The sequence below is a fragment of the Xiphophorus hellerii genome, chromosome 9 (genome assembly GCF_003331165.1).
Source record: "Xiphophorus hellerii strain 12219 chromosome 9, Xiphophorus_hellerii-4.1, whole genome shotgun sequence".
In the NCBI taxonomy this organism is placed as follows: Eukaryota; Metazoa; Chordata; class Actinopteri; order Cyprinodontiformes; family Poeciliidae; genus Xiphophorus; species Xiphophorus hellerii.
Window position 1 is genome coordinate 24,228,160 of NC_045680.1, and position 22,164 is coordinate 24,250,323.

At 43.4% G+C, this 22,164-nt stretch overlaps 1 protein-coding gene and 1 long non-coding RNA gene across 2 annotated transcripts in view; both read left to right on the top strand.

Annotated features, from left to right (window-relative positions):
- oca2 (oculocutaneous albinism II) overlaps positions 1 to 21,058 on the top strand; it is a 50,608-nt gene extending 29,550 nt beyond the window's left edge. Inside the window, exons 19-24 of the mRNA XM_032572273.1 lie at positions 4,350 to 4,477; positions 5,119 to 5,178; positions 6,192 to 6,296; positions 7,596 to 7,689; positions 9,344 to 9,437; positions 20,221 to 21,058. Of these exons, the coding sequence (XP_032428164.1) occupies positions 4,350 to 4,477; positions 5,119 to 5,178; positions 6,192 to 6,296; positions 7,596 to 7,689; positions 9,344 to 9,437; positions 20,221 to 20,308 (569 nt within the window). The 3' untranslated portion in view covers positions 20,309 to 21,058. The remainder of the gene's footprint in view (positions 1 to 4,349; positions 4,478 to 5,118; positions 5,179 to 6,191; positions 6,297 to 7,595; positions 7,690 to 9,343; positions 9,438 to 20,220) is intronic.
- On the top strand, positions 9,444 to 16,801 carry LOC116725874 (uncharacterized). Its single transcript, XR_004340503.1, has 3 exons — positions 9,444 to 12,029; positions 14,934 to 14,943; positions 16,791 to 16,801. It is a non-coding gene; the product is annotated as an uncharacterized LOC116725874 (long non-coding RNA).
- Positions 21,059 to 22,164: the final 1,106 nt, after the last annotated feature.

Sequence of the window (22,164 nt, forward strand, 5' to 3'; positions counted from 1 at the left end):
GCCTGTCGGGTTCTAAAGTTGAGTAAGAAAATGACTCATCACTCAGTCAAAATGCAGCTTTTGTAGTTTCCATAAAGTTGATGAAATTGTGTGTTTGTGGCGTTGAAAGTGGAAATCATCCATAAAAATCAACATCAATATGTATATTTTGTTTTAATTACAGCTGCAAGTCTTATAAAGTATGTCACTGTGAACTTTTTAAAAAAAAACTCTTTAGTGTTGTTCATCTAGAGAGTAAAATTTTGCCCACGCCAGTCACACCCAGACTCTGTTTGATTTAGCTCTGGACTTTGACTGGGCCACTCCTAGCTAAACTAGCCCCATTCAGTATGGCTGCATGTCAAGGACTGTTGCACTGCTGGAGAGATGAACTTCCACCCGAGTCTTAAGTCTGTTTCAGCCACGAAAAGGTGAGCAGTTCCTGATGTTGAAAAACGTCCCCACACCATGACGCTGCCACCACCATGCTTCACTCTGCAAATGAGCAAGAAAAAACAATGTGTGGTGCTACTAAAAAAAAAACTTTTGCTAGATTCAAAATGTATTTTGACTTGTATTAATGTACTGCCAATGTACAAACACTTTATTAGCACTATTTTGTTGCCTTCCTAAAATAATGGCCTGGCATTTATTTATTTTTTGTTGCTGCTAAAAGTAATTTTAGTAAAAAAAAACAACAAACGAAACAAACAAACAAAAAACCCCCCTCTTCTTTCTTTCCAAAGGATGTTTTAGGCAAAAAAAGTAAAAATAAAATATTTTATTTAATATTTTATTTTAGGAAGGTGGTGATATTAAAATAAAGTTTGCTATTTTTATTTAACCTTTAAAGGACAAAAATCCACTGAGATCAAATACTTCTCTTTCAAGGCAGTGCAAGCCAAGAGGCAGCAACAAACACAAGATATTCGCAGCTGAAGGAAAAATGCCGAGCCATGAAAAACAGGTGCATGTCATTGAATTGGCCTCAAGAACATTTAGTTTGGATGTCGAAGCACTAAACAAGAAGAATTCAGTCAGTCTAGAAGTTTCTTGCTCCAAAAAGAGGCAGCAGAGTGAACGAAAGCGTTCTTACTCAGTTCAGTAGGAGCAACAGGGACAGAAAGAATCAGCAAATAATGTGAGTGAAAAACACAAGAGTCAAATTTTCTCAGTGCCATTGCAGTGCAAATATTAGCAGGAAACTATTGTTGCACTTCAGCAAAAGCATTTTTAATTTGCTTTAAAAATGGTGTTAAAGTTCATTTTCTGAGAGTGTTATTATAGACAAAGAAATTCACACAAATTAGCATAAATTATTTTCTTTTAGACTTTTTGTGAAAAACAGTTATGTAAATTCTTAAAAAGCCAAATTTACTGATTGAACGCACATTCAAAGTGCATTTCTTTTTTTTAAAATCAAGTAACATGTCAAAGTATGACTACATTTACACTACACTTAATTAGAGCATTTTCAGTTTCATTCATGTTCCAGCAAACGTCATCCGAGTCAAAGATGAACTCTGTGTTCTCCATGAAACGAACACAAATATGCTGCTGCTGTCCGCTACACGCGGTTTTCTGCACGACGCTGCTGTGTTTGCCGTCAGGTGTCTGTGTCCGTCTCAGCGGCCGCGCCGAGTTAATTACAGCCGACCGTTTGGGCGACATTCATCAAACGGGAGCGACCCCGCCGCACTGCGTGTCCTGTCGCACTTGGAGGGGCCGACGCCCGTTCAAACACACATCGCTCATTGAGGCGCGCCGGTCGGAGTCAGGGTTGACTGCAGCTGCCGGTCGGCCGGGTCTATTTGTTCACACGCTCCTTCAGAATTGAGTCTCATTAAAATTTCATTAGCTTGACATGTTAGGATTTAATTGCTGCCTGATTGTTCACCAAGTGATTCGACTCCGGTGCGGGGAGTCGGATCCACTGTGGTTGGGGCGAAACCGCTGTGATTGCCATGCTTGCGTTGCCACCACTGTGCTTGGAATGGACCAAGTGCAAAAATGAAAGCTTTAAAGTTCTACCTTATTAATCTCTACAGCACTTGGTGTTAGATTCCTTTATTTAAACAGTTCTAGGATCTAGAAAGAGTATCTGCCCCCTTACTCAGTTCCTTAGGTGCCTGTAAGAGAAAAAGCCCCGTATGCTTTGGCCTCATATACTGTGACACTGGATGTGACATTTAGCTGCTATTAGGAGTTAATGGGAGATGAAAACAGCGCTGGTGTTTCAGGCAAGTCGTGGTCGTCCGGATAATTCATTCAATCATTTGCCACTACACAATTTTCTCTGACATTTTCACTGGAACTCTCCGCTTTTGCGAGACATTTGGAGTCAAAAGAAATACATTTTCTCCCTTATGCTGTTGAACTGTGGCAGTGACTAACAGCTATGGTTAGCTAAGGCTGATTCTTGTAAAAATGCCTCAAAGCACCATTGAGTTTTCACATTCCAGTCTGTACAGTATTAACTACGTCCCCTCTATCCTCACTCTGTCACTTTCTTAGTTTGCCCTCCTCCTCTCTACGTCCCTTCAGTTGTGAAAGCCGTTCCCAAAGGTCTGAGCCAGGCCAATTATTGCTGCTTACCTGTTTAATCAAATTTTCTCCGAGTGGATGCACATCCACCCCTCTTTCAGAAACGCTCTCTATCGGCACCAGCTCATGTGCTCCAGCTTAGAACATGTTTTTTTGTTTGCTTTTTTTAATCGGAACAAGTTAGCATTGCATGAAGGAAGTCATTCATGTAGTGTAACTTGTAAGAGTGTTGAAACTATGGCGACATTCTGGTTTGCTTTTGGTGTGCTTTCTGTAAAACCTTTTATTATCTCTGAAAAAGTGCGAATCATTGTGAATACATGTCATAAAACAAAGGACAGACGCAGGTGTATGTTTAAAACAATTTGATGCTTTAAAAGCAACATTTTTCTTGTGATCAAATATTTACGTTTCATTGTACAAACCACAAACTTCATTGGTTTTACTGGGATTTTAGGTAACAGGTGTTGAGAATAAATAATTCCGTGTTTTCCTCTGTCTCTTTTAGCTGTTTGCATGCTCATATACACACACGCCCACGCACGCGCACACACCTACACACACATAGAGCACAAAGCTGTATGTTAGTCCTAATAATGAAATTCATGACTTCAACTCACTGACTCTCCTTCAACCTCATACATCAAGAACCAAAATGGAGAAAGGATAATTCTCCACACAGACCAACATAAAACATTGCAAAATTATAAGGAGTAAAAAAAATAAAAAAGTTCACCTGTTTTTACCAACAAATATTGTCATACAAATTCGTCCATGTTGGACGAATTTGTATGAATTTTTATTCAGTTCCCTTTAGTTATTCCCTTAATATTAAACCAAAATGGAACTTTAAAGCCTGCATGTAAAATGCTGTTTGTGGCAAACAACTAACACTGCACATCTCATTGAACGCACCCTTACCAAGCAGCAACATGGTGGAGGAAGTAGCAAAATTCCTTGCAAATACACCTAAAGTAGCACCAGACAATCAACTGGTGAGTTTTCCATAATAAATCTGAGCAAAACTTTGTCAATATTTTGCTAATGTCGAAAAAACACAATCATCAGATTATGTCGCGCCACGATCCTCCTACCGCTTCCTGTCGTCTTCTTCGTGTTTTCCGCCAGTAGTAATGTCAGGTCGTTGATCACGTGACTTGGGTGATGTGAAAGAAACGTTTCCACAGAGGCTTTGCAAATGAATTTAATTTCGATACAGCTGAAAATCACTTAATCTTTTTTAGCGAAAAACTTGAGTGTTTTCAAAATTGACATGTTTCCATTAAGCAAATTTATTTTTGTGACTAATTTGATTTGTGATTTTGACTGAAAAAGGGACTGTTGAATGAGTCATGTGTTAGAATGATATAGTCCTGTATGTATATCAAAGTCCTGTCCTAAAGTCTAAAAAAATTAGAGAATTAGACGCTTGAAAATGTAAATTTCCAAACGCTCTCTGTCTGAACTAACTGAACTGGGACTGTTTTGCAAAGATGAATTGGCGACTGCTTCAGTCTGAAGACCAACTTACAGTAGTAGTCCCACTAAGACGTGTAGCTCTTGCCGTAGCAAAATGTGGTTCTGAAAAGTATTGATTCTGAAGGGCTGAACGCAGAGCATCCCACTTCATGTTGGTTCGTTAACTAAAATCCCAATTAAACACCCGGATGTTTGAGGTTACAGACGGAAAAAGTCCAGGAGGTATGAATATATTTAGAATCTACTCTCTTATCGTAAATTTAAAACTAAAATTGGTCTCGGATGGAGATTTTGTCAGAGTTCCAGATGATCACCAGGTGATGTTTCCTTTGCTCTCTCTCTCTCAGGTTGGATCGCCATCCTGGGGGCCCTCTGGCTCCTAGTTCTGGCCGATGTCCAGGACTTTGAGATCATCCTGCACCGGGTGGAGTGGGCCACTCTGCTGTTCTTCGCGGGCCTCTTTGTTTTAATGGAGGTAGTGACCATGCAGTCCTTATGAGTGACGTTTAATAAAAAAAGCGTGTTTTTGTTTATCACTGCTAAAAATCCAAAGAGGGGATCAAACATTAATACCTAAGAAAAAAACATCTTAAATAGTCCATCTTTGACAAACAGCTTCACCTGATGATAAAAGAAAGCGCCTCATAAGTTAGCTTAGCCACACTGACAGCCCGCTTGGGTGTGACCTAAATGCAGTTTGGCAGTGAGCTCACATTGTGAAAAGTAATTACCTTTTTCTTCACCGACCAGCCGCGCTGCGCAGGGAAAGGAAAAGGTTGTCGACACAACGGGATATTTTGTTGTTTTTTTTTCTTTTCTGCCTTTTCGACTCTTGGGCACGAATGTGGCCAAAACTATTTGTTGGAATCATTGAAGTCTGTATCGTGTTAGACAACCATCTCCCTCAAGGACTACCTTCCATATGTGTATATATATATATATAATTCTCAGTGTCGGGTATGATAACAAGAATGCATTTATCTCCATCTGGTTAATGACTGCTAAATAGAAGCCAAATTGCTTTTCTTCTCTTTCTTCCCACCTCTAAGTAATTTTCTCTTGACTTTTTTTTTCTTCTCTCCCCTCTTTATTATTGATCCCCTTTTCATTTTTCAGGCTTTAGCCCAGCTGCAGCTTATCGACTATATTGGAGAGCAGACGGCGCTGCTGATAAAAGTGAGTCCTTCCTTCTTGACTCGCAGCCTCGGCCATCGTGGCTCAGGTATCTGTTTGGCTGGCATAACTGATAATTGGGCACAGGTGACTTGATATTGCATTTTTATGCATATTGATCCTTTGGCTCCGCACAAGCTCCGAATTCAATTATTTTGTTTACGTCTCTCTCGCTCCTGCCGGCGGTTGACCGAGCTCGCTGGTCATTTTCACCCATATTCTTGCCCCGGCGCGAGGTGCGAGCGAGTTGCCTCTTAGCGGAGAATTGAAGCAGTAATAGGGACGTCAGCCCACGTTTAGACACTGGTCCTGTCTGAGGCTAATAATCACACATGACAGGCGGTGTGCTATTGTGGATCCTTAAGTTGGTGAGTTTCCCCTAACGACGGACAGCGTGCCAGGTAGAGCCGCACCGTCTCTCTGTCATGGCCCCGACTGGAGGCAAAGGGGGAAAGAGAAATAGTTTCTTTTTATCCGGTTGAAGGTGGGAGAGAAAAGAGGAGCTCAAGAAGATTCAAACCAGAGACCTTCTCAGACTTGGAACATCTGCTGCTGGAGTCCTAGAAGCATGGGGTGGGCGATGTAGACTTAAAAATACCAAAGCAGACACCAAACATACTTATCGCAAAGCCAAAATACTATAGAAGTTCATGCTTCCGTAAATTTATTTACATTGTGTCTCAAAGCTTCAGGATGTTTTATTTTTTATTTTTTACATGCATTAGCATAACCGCTAACGATCTAACATTGATTAGTGCACTCAAACGAGTTTGCTTTACATTGGCAAAACCCAGAATTTGCAGGTGACATTCTAACAGTCAGCTGCTGTCCAATGAAAAATGTGAATGTTTCAGGGCCAATCCGCTGCTGTTGCAGGATCCAAACATTAAATGGCATCAGGTTAAATGCAGACAACTGGAAGAGCCTATTTGGTTTATTTAGTTCCCAGACTGGCTGATGTGGGAACACCATGAACTGTACTGGTTATGCGTCGCTCTGATTGTTTCCCCTCCCAGGCGGTGCCAGAGGACCAGCGCCTGGCTGTGGCCATTATCTTGGTGTTGTGGGTCTCCGCTCTGGCTTCTTCTCTCATCGACAACATTCCCTTCACTGCCACCATGGTAGGCCCGGTCAGGCCAACTCCTCACCCGATCGGCTACAAACAGTAAACGTTTCAATTTAAAGATAAGTCTTTGTAGGTTGAAATCAGGAAATCTTAAGTTTAAAATTTTAAGAAATATCAAATCAAGTTAGTTTTATCTTACAGATGTTTTGTTCTTTCCTGAAAACTGAAACTAAATCACAAAAGACGTCTCTGTTTCTTTTCTCTCGTATCGCCTCGTGTTTGGCTGCAACGTAAAAAGTAAAAGTCCGAGCAGTTTGGTTTGACAAATTCGGCAGAACATTTCCAAGGACGCCTGGTAGAACACAATAAAAGATTATAAAACCTTTCATGTGAACGCTGTCCTTCAATGTCCCTCAACGCGTTAAGATCACCAATTTAAATCAAGAAAACCTTTAACGTTACTGTTTACCTTTGTTGATGAATTTCTGCTAAAGGAAACATATTTTGTATCATCTAAACTTTAAACTTTTTCCAGCAATACCTGATTTCTACTAGAAATAAACTGACTTGCATAAAATACTCACAAATATATATTAATCTTCATTCATCCGCAAGTAAATAAATATGTCAATAGAAATGTTATCAAGATCTTCTTTCACTTAAAGGGGGAGTATTATGTAAAATTCACTTTTCTGAACTTCACATCATGTTGTAATGTTATTCTCTCATCAAAAACAGGCCTTGAGTGTTGCCCTAATATTTTTCATGCATCTTTGAGAAATCCTTTAATCTCCCGTGGCAACAACTCATCTGTGCAGAACCCTTGGTGAAGCAGAGTGCTGACTTTGATTGACTCCTACTTGGAGCTGCAGTTTCAAAGCTTCTGCCTCACAGAGCAGCTCTCCCCCCAACAGCTCCTCTGAGCTCCTTCAGACTAGCCAGCTGCAGTTAGCAAACACCTGGTGGACCTGCGCATCATACGAACTGCTGCTCAGTGAAACACTGAGGAAAATCTCTTTAAAGGGTAGATGGAGGAGCCATGTTGTGATGACTTCCCGAAGGTGGAGTTTCAGAAAGAGCAGGAGCTTTTAAAGAGACAGAGGCCCAATTTCAAGGTGTTAAATTAGGAAGTCAAACTTGAGTCATATTTGATATATATTACATTTTTATAACAACGGAAGGTAACATAATTATTTGATTGTCCTGAGAAAGAGCACTACGTGCCTGGAAAATATATAATACCGTCCCTTTAAACACAGTATTAGCTTCTTATTTCAGAAAAAAAGATGTCTGTTTTATTAATTAAAACCTATGTATATTTTAGTGATTTTAAATGTACGTCTGATTCTCCCAGATCCCAGTTCTCATCAACCTGAGTCAGGATGTGGACGTCAACCTCCCTGTGAAGCCTCTCATCTTTGCCTTGGCTATGGGGGCCTGCCTCGGTGGTGAGTTATCAATCTTTAATAGGAACGGAGCGCATTGTGGTTCGCGGTGACACGCCACCCAGACAGCGGGGGACTTTTACAGTTTGATCCCCTTCCTCAAAGGTGTGGATCTATAAGCATGGCCTCTGGCATCAGATGCTTTAGGTGACAGCCACAGTTTCAGCAGCTGTGCCTCCACCCTGGGAAGGCAGGGTTGTTTTTTTTTATTATTATTATTTTCATTTTTCAGAGAGAGGCTTCAAGGTCCTCAAAGTACAGCTGCTTCAGGCTCTGCTACGCCAGGCGTTGGGCTCTTCGTCGCAGTGGCGCTCTGTTAGGGTGGGAAGGACAAACAGAAGGAGGCGTCAGAGTGTTTGAGTTTAATCAACTGCAGTACGACAGATTTTGATGGAGCTGCTGTCCATTTCCACTTCCACTCCAACACCTTTTGGACACTAACACACTGGAGTCACACGCTGATTGAATCAATTAAGAGAACATCAGTTTTTAGCATCAATGAATTTTAAAAACAGTAATTAGCTACTGAAGGTTTTCTTTAGTAGCCACGGTGGAAAACTTAACCAGAACTTAACCCGTTATCAACGGGTTCCAAGCCCCTCCCAGCAAGTCAACTGGATATTTGAGATGCGCATCATTAATTTAAATAATTTTGTTTCCTGGTGTTAAACAAAATTGGAAATAGAATCTGGAACAAAAAAAAACTGGGAGATTAAATTTTTTCATGTCATATTGTCCAGCCCCTACGCCGTGTTGATGTCAACCAATATTGCCAGATTTATGTTGGAGGTTAGTTGACAACACCAGCTGTGGTTGAGGTTCAGTTTTTGCTCAAATGTTTGCATGAATGAATGCAAAATATTCTAACATTTAATGTATAACTCTGCATAAATTGGACAAAGAATACTACAACATTTTAAACGTATGCATCCAAATGTTGTCTTTGTAGAATCACCTCACCTTGAGAAAAAGGGACGTGTAGGAAGGTTTTAAATGACGGCTTTAAAAGCTCTGATGTTCCTGGCTGTGTGCAAGCTTCTGACCGGAGCGGTGCATCGTTTCAAAAACCTTTTTCAAACAACGTAATTGTGCCTCCAAAAACCCTCCTCCCAATGAGAGCAGGAAAAAGCCAAGAGCTTCTTTGGTTCCTGTCCATCTATTCTAATGACAGACATCAGCAGCAGTAAATGATGGCTACAGGAGGAGCAAAACATCGACGTGCAGATGGAGTTGGGCATCATCATGTCCACTTGTTCGTTTTGTCCTTTTGAAATCTGACATTTAAAGGACGCATTATGTTATTTACGAACTGAAAACGTTTTCATAATCTTAATCCACCTCCTGCAGACTTAAAAACGGCAGGTTGAGCCCCAACAACAGAAAGATTATGCCTCAGAGCCACGTGTCATTACTGAATGGCATTTAAAATGAGGGCTCCTGAAAAAGGATGCACTATTTTCTTTAATAAAATCGCAACCTTAGAGACGCTCGTCTTGTTTTCTTGCTTTGCCCTTTAACCTTTGAATGGAAGGATTCATGCTTTGACTTTTTCCAGCTTGTTATGCTTATGGAGCACAGTATGCTTGTTAACAAGGAGAAATACTGTATGTTAAATGTACCTTTGATTTTTTATTCATTTTTTTGACGGTCCTTTCAGGAAACGGCACGTTGATCGGGGCGTCAGCCAACGTCGTGTGTGCAGGCATCGCCGAGCAACATGGATACGGTTTTTCCTTCGTGGAGTTCTTCAAGTAAGCTTTTCTCCTTTGACAACCTGATCCTGTGCTTGAAAAGTTGCTTTTTTTAAAATTTGATCTGTTTGGCAACACTGTGCCACGGGCCACTCTGCCTGAAGGGGGTACTTACATATTAATATCTGTCATATGTCGGAGTGCGAAGTGCCAACAATGTGCAGAAGCTGCAGTTTTTTCAAAATGCGATATTGTGATCGCTGACCCTGCCGAGAGTCATCCCATTTTCAACATTTTACAAAATAACTTTTCCAATTTTTTCACATTGTAATTCCAAACTTCAAGGCAATGTGTTGGTGTTTTATTTGATCGAATCACGCCAAACAAAAACAAGCAACTGCACCTTCTGCACAATGTTTTTGGATTCCTCTGCATGGAGTAAAACACTCTTTCTCGTTGCTTAATTTGACGTTTTAAAAATAAATTTGCCTCATGACAATACACCAGTTTTGAAAAAAATTTTTTTTTCTGATAAAACGTTTTGGCGCTACTAGGATGAAGTTATTGGGGGGTTTTTTTGGCCGTATCGAAATTGGTTTATTTTGCAAAACTGCAACGGAAAATTTTTTCCCGCATAACACGAGTCATGTGATCGACAAGCGGACGTTCCCACTGCGCAAACCACGAAGAAGAAGATGACAGGAAGTAGTCGGAGAATCATGGGCATGTTTTCTACCGACTTACTTCATGAACAAGCTTATTCACGTGTGATTTAATGTCTTATTTAATGGAAACATCACAAGTGTGAAATTGCGTCTTTTTAACGTACTTCTTCAAAGCAGAGTGTATGGAGGTATCTACTGGGTCCTTTGCCATACTTCAGGGAGTTTATGAAACTGCAGTATTGTTCAGAAAAGAAGTCCACAAAATGTGAAGCCAGGCTCGTTGGAGGCTTGATTTGAGATCTTGATTGGTTGCAATAAAAAGCAAAATGCATTTGTATCTGAAGCAGGCTGCCTCCCCAGTTTCCACCTGCTCACTAATAATTTCCACGCTACTGATGTAACAGCCAGACATACCTGCAGTTTGCCTGTTAGAGACACAGAGGCGGTCAACAATGATGAAAGGTTGATAAATATGAGCCTGATTAGGCCTAACATGCAACCATCTGGAAATACTTTAAAAGTTTGACTTATGGGACCACAAAACGCTCTGAGTAATGATGAGAAGTGACAGACAGTGATGTAGTGGCTGAAGGGAGACTTTGATATCTGTCAGTAGGACTTACTTTAACTCACTAAAATCCACATCAAACATCATTATGCACGTGGAAAAACGCATCAGTAGCTGTGTTTCCATTGCAAATGTGCGCATATCTTTTGTCTATGTTCTTCCAATGTCGAGAAAACACAATCTTGCAATTGCCATGTTTCCATTGAATAAGGATTGAAATTAAAATCACATGTAAATAAGCTTATTCACGTGACAAGACCTTGAAAATCTTGGCAGCGACAGATGTAAACGGTTACATGTCATGGCGCTAGCACTCATTAGCCAATCAGAAGAGACGTCAGTGTCTTCTTCAGGCTTTGGAGCGACAAGCCCCGCCTACTTGGGAGCGGCTACGTATGCAGCATTTTGGGGAAATGATAGTGGATGAGTAGAGTTATGGATTCAACACATTTGAATGACACAAAACCTTTTATGAACACTGTGATGCTGTGAGAGCTGCGGTGGAGCCAGCTGCACAAAACAAAAACAAACCATTCTCCTCCTACTTCCTGTCGTCTTCTTAAGCGTTTTTGACTGTAGTAACATCCAGCTGTTGATCGTGTGAGAAGTATGATGCGAAAAAGAATTTCTATTGCAGTTTTGCAAAATACATCTGTGTTGATACGGCCAAAAAAGCACCTAATCTCAGTATAAAAACGTATCAAAACACATAGGAACAGGCATTTGCTTTGAATCTCATTGATAGTGATAAAAACGTGGGAGCTGTCAGTTCGACTTCCCCCTCCGTCGTAGTCGTGTTTACAGTGGCTGGAGAGAAGCGTTGCTCTTGGCTGCAGCGCTGCCTGTAATTGGCCGTCTGCAGTGAGGGTCACAGCTGCTTGGGTTCGGGGTTGGGGGGAGAGAAGTGTGTCTGGACCTCCAGACAGCTGGGACTAACTAGTGCTGTATCAGGTGGTTGAGCCGAGGGGCCGGATGAGCCCACGGGGGATGTGGATGCCTCTTTGATGGGCCATCACAAAGGAAACTGAACGACTCTCAGTAGCTCAGATCCTCTTTTGGTTGCTTATTTCATGTCTTTGTTGTTGTTCTTCATCTCCATCAACGAAACACGGTAAAAGCATCAGCTGTGTGTGTAGCTTATACTCCAGTTGGAAGGGAAGTGACTGCAGAGCGCCGTCCAGTTGCTGAAATGTTTGCTTATCTAGTGAAATACGTGTCAGGCAGGTTAAATGGACGTCTTGATCGCGGCACGATCTGATCTGTTAGCTCATCTGCGCATGTGCTGAAGAAATACTTCTGGATTATTCCTAAAACATACATCAACAAAGTGTAACGTACTTATGTATTTATTATTTATTGTAGTATTTTGATACTACAACAAGTAGTATTACTTATTTAATACTACTCGGGAAACTTCTAGTTTCCCGAGTAGTATTAGTATTGTCTATTTGAATGAGACAATTTTGTCCTTTCCTGCCTGTTGTAGGAAAGTACAACACAATGTCGTTACTAGACTGCTATGATGCTCTTAATGAATAATAATTGACAAAATTTAGTTCAAAAATAATAATTCAGTTGAGTATTGTGTATTGAACCCATGGGACTGTTGGCTAATACATAGATCCCACCAGTCTGAACTGCAAGGGAGCTGCGCCATCTTGGTAGGCAAGTGCAGCGCAAAGCACAGAGGAACCATGACTTCAAGACCAACCAAATGAGAATATATGCTAGAAAATAAAAAACAAATACAATAACGTAGGAATAATACGAGAATAAAGTTGCAGTATTATGAGAATAAAGACATAATTTTGCGCTACTATTGTAATAGTGTGACTTTATTTTCATACTTTGACTTTATTCTTGTAATATTATGATTTTATTATATTATTGTGACTATTCTCATATGAACCCAACTTTATTCATGTAATATTATGAATTTATTTTTATTATTTTATTTTATTATTTTTTTCTTGTATTGCTGCGATGCGCCATCATAGATACATCTGTACTGAAGGCAGTGCAAAGAGTGGAATTCAAATGAATGCCGTAAAAATGCTCCCTTCTCATTATCTGGTGTTTTCAGTCCAGTCTGGGGTCGTACTTCTGCTTGAGCAGAGCATGTCGACCATTATCCTCGGGAAGCAGCGCCGCTCTTGTGTTTTCTCCGTCACGCAGCCTCCACGGTGAAAGTGAGTGCATCCCTCGGGTTTATCTGAAGAGAGTCTTTGAGATTGCATCAGGACTTTCAAAGAGCTCCCATCAAATGCAATTAAGTCGGCATGTGAGTACGCAAGGCAGAAAGGAGAGTTTTCAGCCAAGGTGAACCGAGTTCCTCTCTGTGCCTGTACTGTGGCAACTACCTCCCCCCCCACCCACCCACCCGCCCTCTGTCCCTTCATGCTGTGCCTGTGATGAGGAAATGGCTGTTGCTCAGCAGAAAAGGATCCAGTGTGCAGAGGTGACCCTCATGTGTCTGACAGTGATACCAGCTTAGATTTCCTCCTCCATCCATCTTAACTGAACACTCGTTCCACAACCGGTGAGCTTTGACCTTGTGAGGCAATGTTTCCTGCTTCAGCGTGTTGTTTTTGTAATAAAAAAAAAATTATATATATATGATGGAAGGAAGGAAGCAACAAGTTGCGCAGAAGGACATATGTTATGCTATGGATCAATAAACACATTGCAGACTCTCCTGGGGCCAGTTGCTCCTTAAAGCTCCTCAACAGACCCAGTGGGAACGTGGCTCACGAACCAGTTAAAATGACCTTTAGGAAGCTGAGATGACCTTTTACTGCATTATAAACTCATGAAAACAACCAAAAATGTTGTGAAATGTTCCCTTTTTTGTTTTTTTGTTGTTGAGAAAACTCTTAAAGAGACCAGAATTTTCAGAACAACTTTTGAATCTATCAAAAGTCAATAGACACAGCATAAACAGTGGCACATATTTGTTAGAACTATGCTACCTCAGTTCTACAAATGCTGAAACAATTAATATTCACTAATTTTGCCAGGCTTATGAGAAAGTTTGCCTTCCTTTTTCTATTTAAATGAACCTCCAGCTGCTACATTCAGTGCTAATATGCCCGAGAGCCATTAGCCCGCTTTCAATTCATGAGATAACTTGACATTTCCATGTGCATATTAAAAAGGGAAATCCATATCCATATGAATTTAAAAATAGCCGTAGCAATAGGGCGATATTACTAACTTTAATTCACTTTTTGTAACAACTGACGCTTTTTTTTTTTTTTTCAACTCTTCTGTTGCCTCTGCAGTTTGTTTGACAAGCTAGCAGGAGGCATTCAAACAAAAAAATAAACACAATTTCTAAAACCTCCAACCTTTCTAAGCAATTTTAATATATTGTATATCTTATCTTAATTGAAAATGATCTGGGGCAAAATACACTTCTGAACATTCTACAGGTCTAATTTGTCATGAGGTGTGGTGCGGAGGGAGGTGAGGCAGACGCTGTAGGCCCAGGTAAGACGAATATGATGAAGATTTTAATTATAAATAAGTCCAGCAACAAGAAGCAGGCACAAGGAAACACTGACGAAACATAGACGCTAACATAGACGAGGACCCGACGAGGAACAAGGAACACAGGTGGAGTTAAATACACAGGAGGGTAATCACAGAGACGAGAAACACCTGGGAACAATCAAGGGGAGGACAGGACAACGAAGAGACTTAAGGACACAAAAAACTCTAAATGAACACAGAAAACACAGATCCTGACAGTACCCCCCCCCTCAAGGGCGGCTACCAGACGCCCAAAAAAAAAACCACAACAAGGGTGGGCGGAGGGGCGCCGGATGGGGGGCCAGAGTCCAGAAAAACAAAAAACTACCCACCATCGTGGGCGGAAACACAAGAAGGGCCAAGAGTCCATAAACAAACAAAAAACTACCCACAGGGTGGGCGGAGGCAAAGGAGGCAGGAACCACGGAGGTGGTCCGGCGGTCGTCCGCGGCGGCGGGAACCACGGAGGCGGTCCGGCGGCCGTCCGCGGCGCTGGAGGCGGGAACCACGGAGGCGGTCCGGCGGTCGTCCGCGGCGGCGGGAACCACGGAGGCGGTCCGGCGGCCGTCCGCGGCGCTGGAGGCGGGAACCACGGAGGCGGTCCGGCGGCCGTCCGCGGCGCTGGAGGCGGGAACCACGGAGACGGGAACCACGGAGGCGGGAACCACGGAGGCGGTCCGGCGGCCGTCCGCGGCGCTGGAGGCAGGAACCACGGAGGCGGTCCGGCGGCCGTCCGCGGCGCTGGAGGCGGGAACCACGGAGGCGGTCCGGCGGCCGTCCGCAGCGCTGGAGGTGGCGATGAGTCCCGGGGGCCGCCCACAGACGGCGACGACGAGCCCCCCGAGGCAGGGTCTCTGGTGGAGCACAGGGGGTCTCGGTCGGAACGCTGGGGGTCTCGGTCTCGGGTGGAACGCTGGGGGTCTCGGTCTCGGGTGGAACGCAGGGAGTCTCGGTCTCGGGTGGAACGCAGGGGGTCTCGGTCTCGGGTGGAACGCTGGAGGTCTCGGTCTCGGGTGGAACGCTGGGAGTCTCGGTCTCGGGTGGAACGCAGGGAGTCTCGGTCTCGGGTGGAACGCAGGGAGTCTCGGTCTCGGGTGGAACGCAGGGAGTCTCGGTCTCGGGTGGAACGCAGGGAGTCTCGGTCTCGGGTGGAACGCAGGGAGTCTCGGTCTCGGGTGGAACGCAGGGAGTCTCGGGAGGAACACAGGGAGTCGGGGTCTCAGGAGTCGGGGTCTCAGGAGGAACACAGAGGGTCTGGGTCTCAGGAGGAACACAGAGGGTCAGGGTCTCAGGAGGAACGCAGAGGGTCAGAGTCGGAACGCAGGGAGTCTCTGGAGGAACACAGAGGGTCAGGGTCGGAACGCAGGGAGTCTCGGAAGGAACGCTGGGGGTCTGGGTCTCGGAAGGAACACTGGGAGTCTCGGAAGGAACACTGGGAGTCTCGGAAGGTGCGCCGGCTGGAACGCCGGCTGATTCGGCCTCGGGTGCGCCGGCTGGAACGCCGGCTGATTCGGCCTCGGGTGCGCCGGCTGGAACGCCGGCTGATTCGGCCTCGGGTGCGCCGGCTGGAGGTGAGCCGGAGCGGAGCCTCGGGGCCGGCTGCGGGGGCGAGCCGGAGCGGAGCCCGGGAACCGGCTGCGGGGGCGAGCCGCAGCGAAGCCTTGGAACCGGCTGCGGGGGCGAGCCGCAGCGAAGCCTTGGAACCGGCTGCGGGGGCGAGCCGCAGCGAAGCCTTGGAAACGGCTGCGGGGGCGTGCCGCAGCGAAGCCTTGGAAACGGCTGCGGGGGCGTGCCGCAGCGAAGCCTTGGAAACGGCTGCGGGGGCGAGCCGCAGCGAAGCCTTGGAACCGGCAGCGGAGGTGAGCCGGAGCGAAGCCTGGGGGCCGGCTGCGGGGGTGACAGCTCCGGAAGGCGACGAGGGGCCGGGTCCACCGGCGGCTCACGTCGCTGTCTCCGGGCTGCCCGTGGAGGTGGCGGCTCCGGAAAGCGATGAGGGGCCGGGTCTGCCGGCGGCTCACGTCGCTGTCTCCGGGCTGACAGCGGAGGTGACGGATCCGGAAGGCGACGAGGGGCCGGGTTCACCGGCGGCTCACGTCGCTGTCTCCGGGCAGACAGCTGAGGTGACAGCTCCGGAAGGCGACGAGGGGCCGGGTCTGCCGGCGGCTCACGCCGCTGTCTCCGGGCTGACCGTGGAGGTGGCGGCTCCGGAAAGCGACGAGGGGCCGGGTCCACCGGCGGCTCACGTCGCTGACTTCCCGGACGGAGGAATCGACGGGGGCCGAATCCGGGGGGTGCCAACACCAGTCTTGTCCCCCGGAATAGCTCCCGCTGCAGGTCGGCGAGGGCTTCGGTTAGCTCCGTCTCCTCCCTGCCAGATCTCCGCCTCCCTCCGCTCTGCCTTCTTGGAGGGAACCTAACTCCAGCTGGGTCCATTTCTTTAGCAGCCTCACCGTTCGGTATGGTCGGGTCCTACTGTCATGAGGTGTGGTGCGGAGTGAGGTGAGGCAGACGCTGTAGGCCCAGGTAAGACGAATATGATGAAGATTTTAATTATAAATAAGTCCAGCAACAAGAAGCAGGCACAAGGAAACACTGACGAAACATAGACGCTAACATAGACGAGGACCCGACGAGGAACAAGGAACACAGGTGGAGTTAAATACACAGGAGGGTAATCACAGAGACGAGAAACACCTGGGAACAATCAAGGGGAGGACAGGACAACGAAGAGACTTAAGGACACAAAAAACTCTAAATGAACACAGAAAACACAGATCCTGACATAATTCAGCTGATTCATTTCAACCGCAGCAGATATTAAGTGTACAGATAAAATGTAATTCCAAATAATCAGCTACATGTAAAAAATATGAAAAAAAAAACCCATTGCATTGAGACATTACTTCCCATCTTCCTGAATAAGCACGGGGGGGGGGGGCAGTGGAGAGGAAGAACTCCCCTTTAACAGGAAGAGAACTCCAGTAAAATCAGGTTCAGGATGCCTCTACCAGCAGAAGGTTGAAGACATTTAAAGGGACAGTGTTATGTAAATGTTATTTTTTTTTAGCTTTAGATCATGTTATGTTATTCCATCTTCAAAAACACACATGGAGTGTTGTCTTGATTCTTCCATGCATGTTTGAGAAATCCTTCAGTCTCCCATGGCAACCTTTCAAATCCCTGGGTGGACCTACCTCTGTCTTTGAGGACAAAATTCCTCCTCTGAGCTGCAGCTTCCAAGCTTCTGCCTGACAGAGCAGCCCTCTGACAATCAGCTCCTTCAGACTAGCCAGCAGCAATTAGCAAACACCCGGTGGAACTGCACATCTGCTGAGCTCATTGTAGGAGCTGCTTCTTAGTGAAACGCTGGTAAAAACGTTGTTAAAGGATTAATAGAGGAGAGATGTTGTGATGACTTCCTGAAGGCGGAGTTTCAGAAAGAGCAGAAGCTTCTTAAAGAGACAGAGGCCCAATTACAAGGCGTTAAATTATAAAGTAAGTCATATTTGATGTATATAGCATTTTTATAACAACTGAAGGTGACAGTTACTTGATTGTGTTAAAAAAGGTCACGATTTGCCTGGAAAACACACAATACTGATCCTTTCAAACGTTAGCATGTGGAGTTAAGATCATATGCTAACACTAAAACATATTGATAATCGCATCTCTGCCAAAGTTTGGACAATAGGCATTTCTTAAACTTTTATATTAACACACAAATAAATTAATATAATTGCTTCTCATTCCTGGTAAAACATTTCTACTGTTTCTATTTAATCCAAGGATATCTCTGTTTTGTTGTTAGCATATTCAGCCAACAGATGAGCATGCATAGATGCCTCCTGCCATTTTTATAACCTCATGTAAGCCTTTACTAAGTGGGCTGCAGGTAAAGATTTTAATTGACTAAAATCTGCATAAGCATTATGCATGTCCCCTACTATTCATGCTGTTCTAACCACACGCAGGACAAATGGAATACAAAGTTGTGTTTATGTTGATAGGTGGTCCGTGTTAGAAATATTCCTCATCAGAATAATTAGGGATGCATATTTTTAAAGTCTGTCAGACATCATAAATTTACCAAGCTCAATAGAAATAGCAACAGAGCAGCAATGCTACATCGTTTTCCTGCTTCCTACACTGCCTTTGAAAAGTTTTCACACCCTTTGAGGGTTTATTTTTGTCACTTTACAAATACAAACGTGGAAGTATTTCCTGGGGATTTTAAGTGATAGAGCAACCCAAAGATTTGCATAACTTGGAAGGGGAAAGGAAAATGTGAAGGGTTTTCAGTCCCTTTGATTTAACTAAAAATCAACATAAAACCCAGAGACACCAATAGACATCAGATGTCACCTAATCTTTAAAGGAAGACTGGTTGTGTGTAATTTAAGCTGAGCGTGAATATTTCCTGAGAGACTCAGAGGTCTGTTACAGAACGTTGACATAAAGACAGAGAAACACAAAACTAAAATCAGTTAGAAAGTTGTCAGGAAGTCCAAACCAGGATCAGGTTATAAACTAGCCGATGTATCCAACATCCCACAGAGCATTCTGCGATCAATATAAAGAGAGTGGCAAAGCTGCAAACATACAAAGACGTGGCCGTCCACATAAAATTCAGTCTCTAGATAAATAAGCAGAGAAACGCCACCGTAGTGGCTTGCAGCTTTTAGCTCTGGAAGGTTTTGCAAATTCTGGACCCCGGGAATAAATAGAAATGTGTGCCACACTTCCCAGATTATTATTTTTACTGAAATATAATCACCTATCTTCCGCTTTACAGTTATGCACCACTTTGTGTTTGTCAATCACATAAAATCCCAATAAATCCCAATACAGTCTGTGGTTGCCAGGTGACGTAGAGCGGAAAAGTTCAAGGTGTATAAATACTGTAGTAACGTGCTACACCTCGTCTCACGTCGCCTCAGTTTGGTTAGGTAGACTGGCAACATGGCTACTTTCATTTAAAGGCACGACGTTTAATTACTGACATATAAAATGTACGTTTGTGAGATTTTTTTGTTTGTTTTTTGTTTTCTGTCCTCCAAGACTGATCTGTGTCAGAGACTGGAGGCAACCAGACTCCTGGCCCTGAGAGCAGCCATGTGTTCATCTAGGACATGGCCCACATCCAAATGAGAAACCATCTGCAGCGCTGCAGCCGTGTGAGGGAGTGTGTGAGACTGAGGCGGCTAATTCAGGAATAAAATCTGACACCAGCTTCAGTTGGGCAATAAAATAACTGCAAGTTATCCTACTGCGTGGATTAAACGGGATTTGTTTTTTTAAAGATGTTGTGCGATGTGAAAAGTTCTTTATGCCTGAGACTCCCGGAGAAAAAAAGAAAAAAAGAGATTGTGTCTTTTGAGCAGGTTAGCGTTTGTGTTTAACAAGATGGTGGAGAGCAGAGGAGCGTTGAGGAGCTCTGACTGGATTATGTTTAGCGATCGAAAGCACCACTGAAGGCTAAACAAGACTGAACCCGACACAGTCTGGCACTCGGCCGCTTCTCTTTTTAATCAGCAGCTTTTACATTCCTGAGACCTTTGATGACTTTGATTATTCTGCTTTTTCGCCTATCAAGTCACAGAACTTGCAACGCTTCCTAATAAAGTGCAGTGAAAAATTATTTGCAACCCTGCAGATGTTTTGTTTTGGCTGAAAAAGAAATAAAAGACATGGATCCTTCATGAATACAAATTACAGTTCCTAAATGAGGCTTTTCTTTATTAATAGTAATAATGGTAATCTAAAATAAACCGGAAATTGTGTAAAAATGAGCAAAATTTTAAAATGTTTTTTAATCACGTGAACAAACTTACTCACACGTGATTTTACTTGCATTTTTTATTTTACGGAAACTTCGCAACTGTGGAATTGCATTTTTTGTCTTATGTTTTTGCGCACGTTGGTAATGGAAACACAGCTACTGACAGACCCTGAATATGAAACAGTGTTGCTCTATGAGTGCTTATTTGTGTGTTTTTTTTTTGTTTTTGTTATTATTAAAAGTGATGACATACAGTTTCTGGAGCGTTTTAACCGCTGTACTTCCTGTCGCGTCCTCCAGGCTGGGTTTCCCCATGATGGTGATGACGTGCCTGGTCGCCATGTGCTACCTGCTGGCCACACACATCGGCCTGGGATGGAACATGTGAACCGCGCCGGCCAAAGAGACGGAGTGCGTTGGCACACGTGCGTGTACGTTTACGTACGGGCGTGTATGCGTGTGTGTAGCCACTTCTCTAGGAGTTGCAGCTCACTGTAAATGTGATGTGTAAGCTGACCGACCAATCAGATTACAAGCAGAACATGAAGCACTGCAGCCATGTTTTTTTTGTTTGTTTGTTTGTTTGTTTTTTTTTAAGCGTGGGGGATGTGTGGACCATCAGATTTACAAGAGTTTTGAACAAAAGCCGACTCTGAGAGAAGCGTTTCTTGGCTGCACTTCATATCTGTGTTCGTGGTGCTACGGCGTCAGAGGGAACAGCAGCTGCCGTCTGCCGTCTCTCCTTTGGAAATCCGTTTACAAAAGACGTCAAATGATTTCTTCAATCACTTATTGTAACCCTTTAATGAAATATACAACTAGAGACTGCTGATTGATTGTTTTGTACCAATTGAAACATCTGAAGAAAGGCCCAGTGAAAGGGATTTTATACCAGTTTATGTCTGTATTTCACTGTTACGATATACGAAATTTTCAAAGCAATAATTTGTTTTTCAGATTTCTCTGATTGTGTCCGGTCATTTTAATTGTACTGATTGGTCCCAGACTGGGTCTGTCACTCTGTCAAGCTCTGGTTGTTTTCTGTATTTCTTGTACGGCTCAACAACACGGAACGTCTTCTGTGTTCTCCGAATAAACGTTTCAGAAGACGAATAATAAATGGTGTCATATCTCTGGATTTTATTTTACTCAATGTGTTTTTCTTAAGCAGATGGAGGATGATGATGCAGCATGGACACACTAATTAACGTGAATTCAATTGTGTTTCTTATTTAATGGAAACATCACAATTGCAAAATTCTGGGGGTTTTTTCTTGACATCAGTGGAATATTGTCAAGGTTTTGCTCACGTTTGTAATGGAAATGCAACTAGAGCTAACTAATTTATAAATTCTGAACATATCTTCTTTCTTCAAACTCTGATTACTCAATACCATAAACAACACCAAAAATAGTCTGTGGCAGAATAATATGTTTGGCATTAGCAGAGAGACTTTGCCAAGTTTTAACGGCCACAACCCGCATACTGAAGTGAGCTGATCAACCGACCCAAAAATGAATACATGAATTTTTATTTCAAATGTGGCACCATTTAATGAACTGTCCTTCTAATTTCACAGGATTTCCTGCCAAGAAGCATTATTTGACCAAACCAAACTGTCCTACTTACAGTGCAAAATATAGATAAAAAAATGTAAGCATCTCCTTGGATGTCAAACTGACTTTTTAAAAAATCTGACAAATATACGCTGAGTAGCGATTCAGTTTTAAGAAAATAAATAAAAAATAAAGTCATTCACACCAACCTGGAAAAAGATAAGCTGGCAACTGGTTAGAGGCAACAGATGCTGTTGAGGATTAAATAAAAACCTGAAGTGGGAAACCACAGAAAGTCACTCAGCAACATTCTGCTTTTTATTTCAAAGGAACGAATCAGTGAAAACATTTCAACCAAGTTTACTGTCAGAAACTTTTCTTAAAAAAAAAAACAAACTACAACAAACAAACCAAAATGGTTCCTTCGTTTAGCCAAATGTCTTACATGAACAAACCCTCCACAAATCCCAAACAATACAGCGCCAGCTTGTTGGCTCGACTATTTCCTGTAAACTAAATAAGCCACTCGCATTATGGTGGCCCAAATAAATAGCTACCCCATTAGTTCAACAATGCAGGCGGAACTAATTGCATGGTAAACAATTTGTGGACATGTGGTAATGTCTTACTTTTATGGTCCGAACATAGATAAGCGACTCCAGACACAAAAAGGTTGGGCAATGCAAA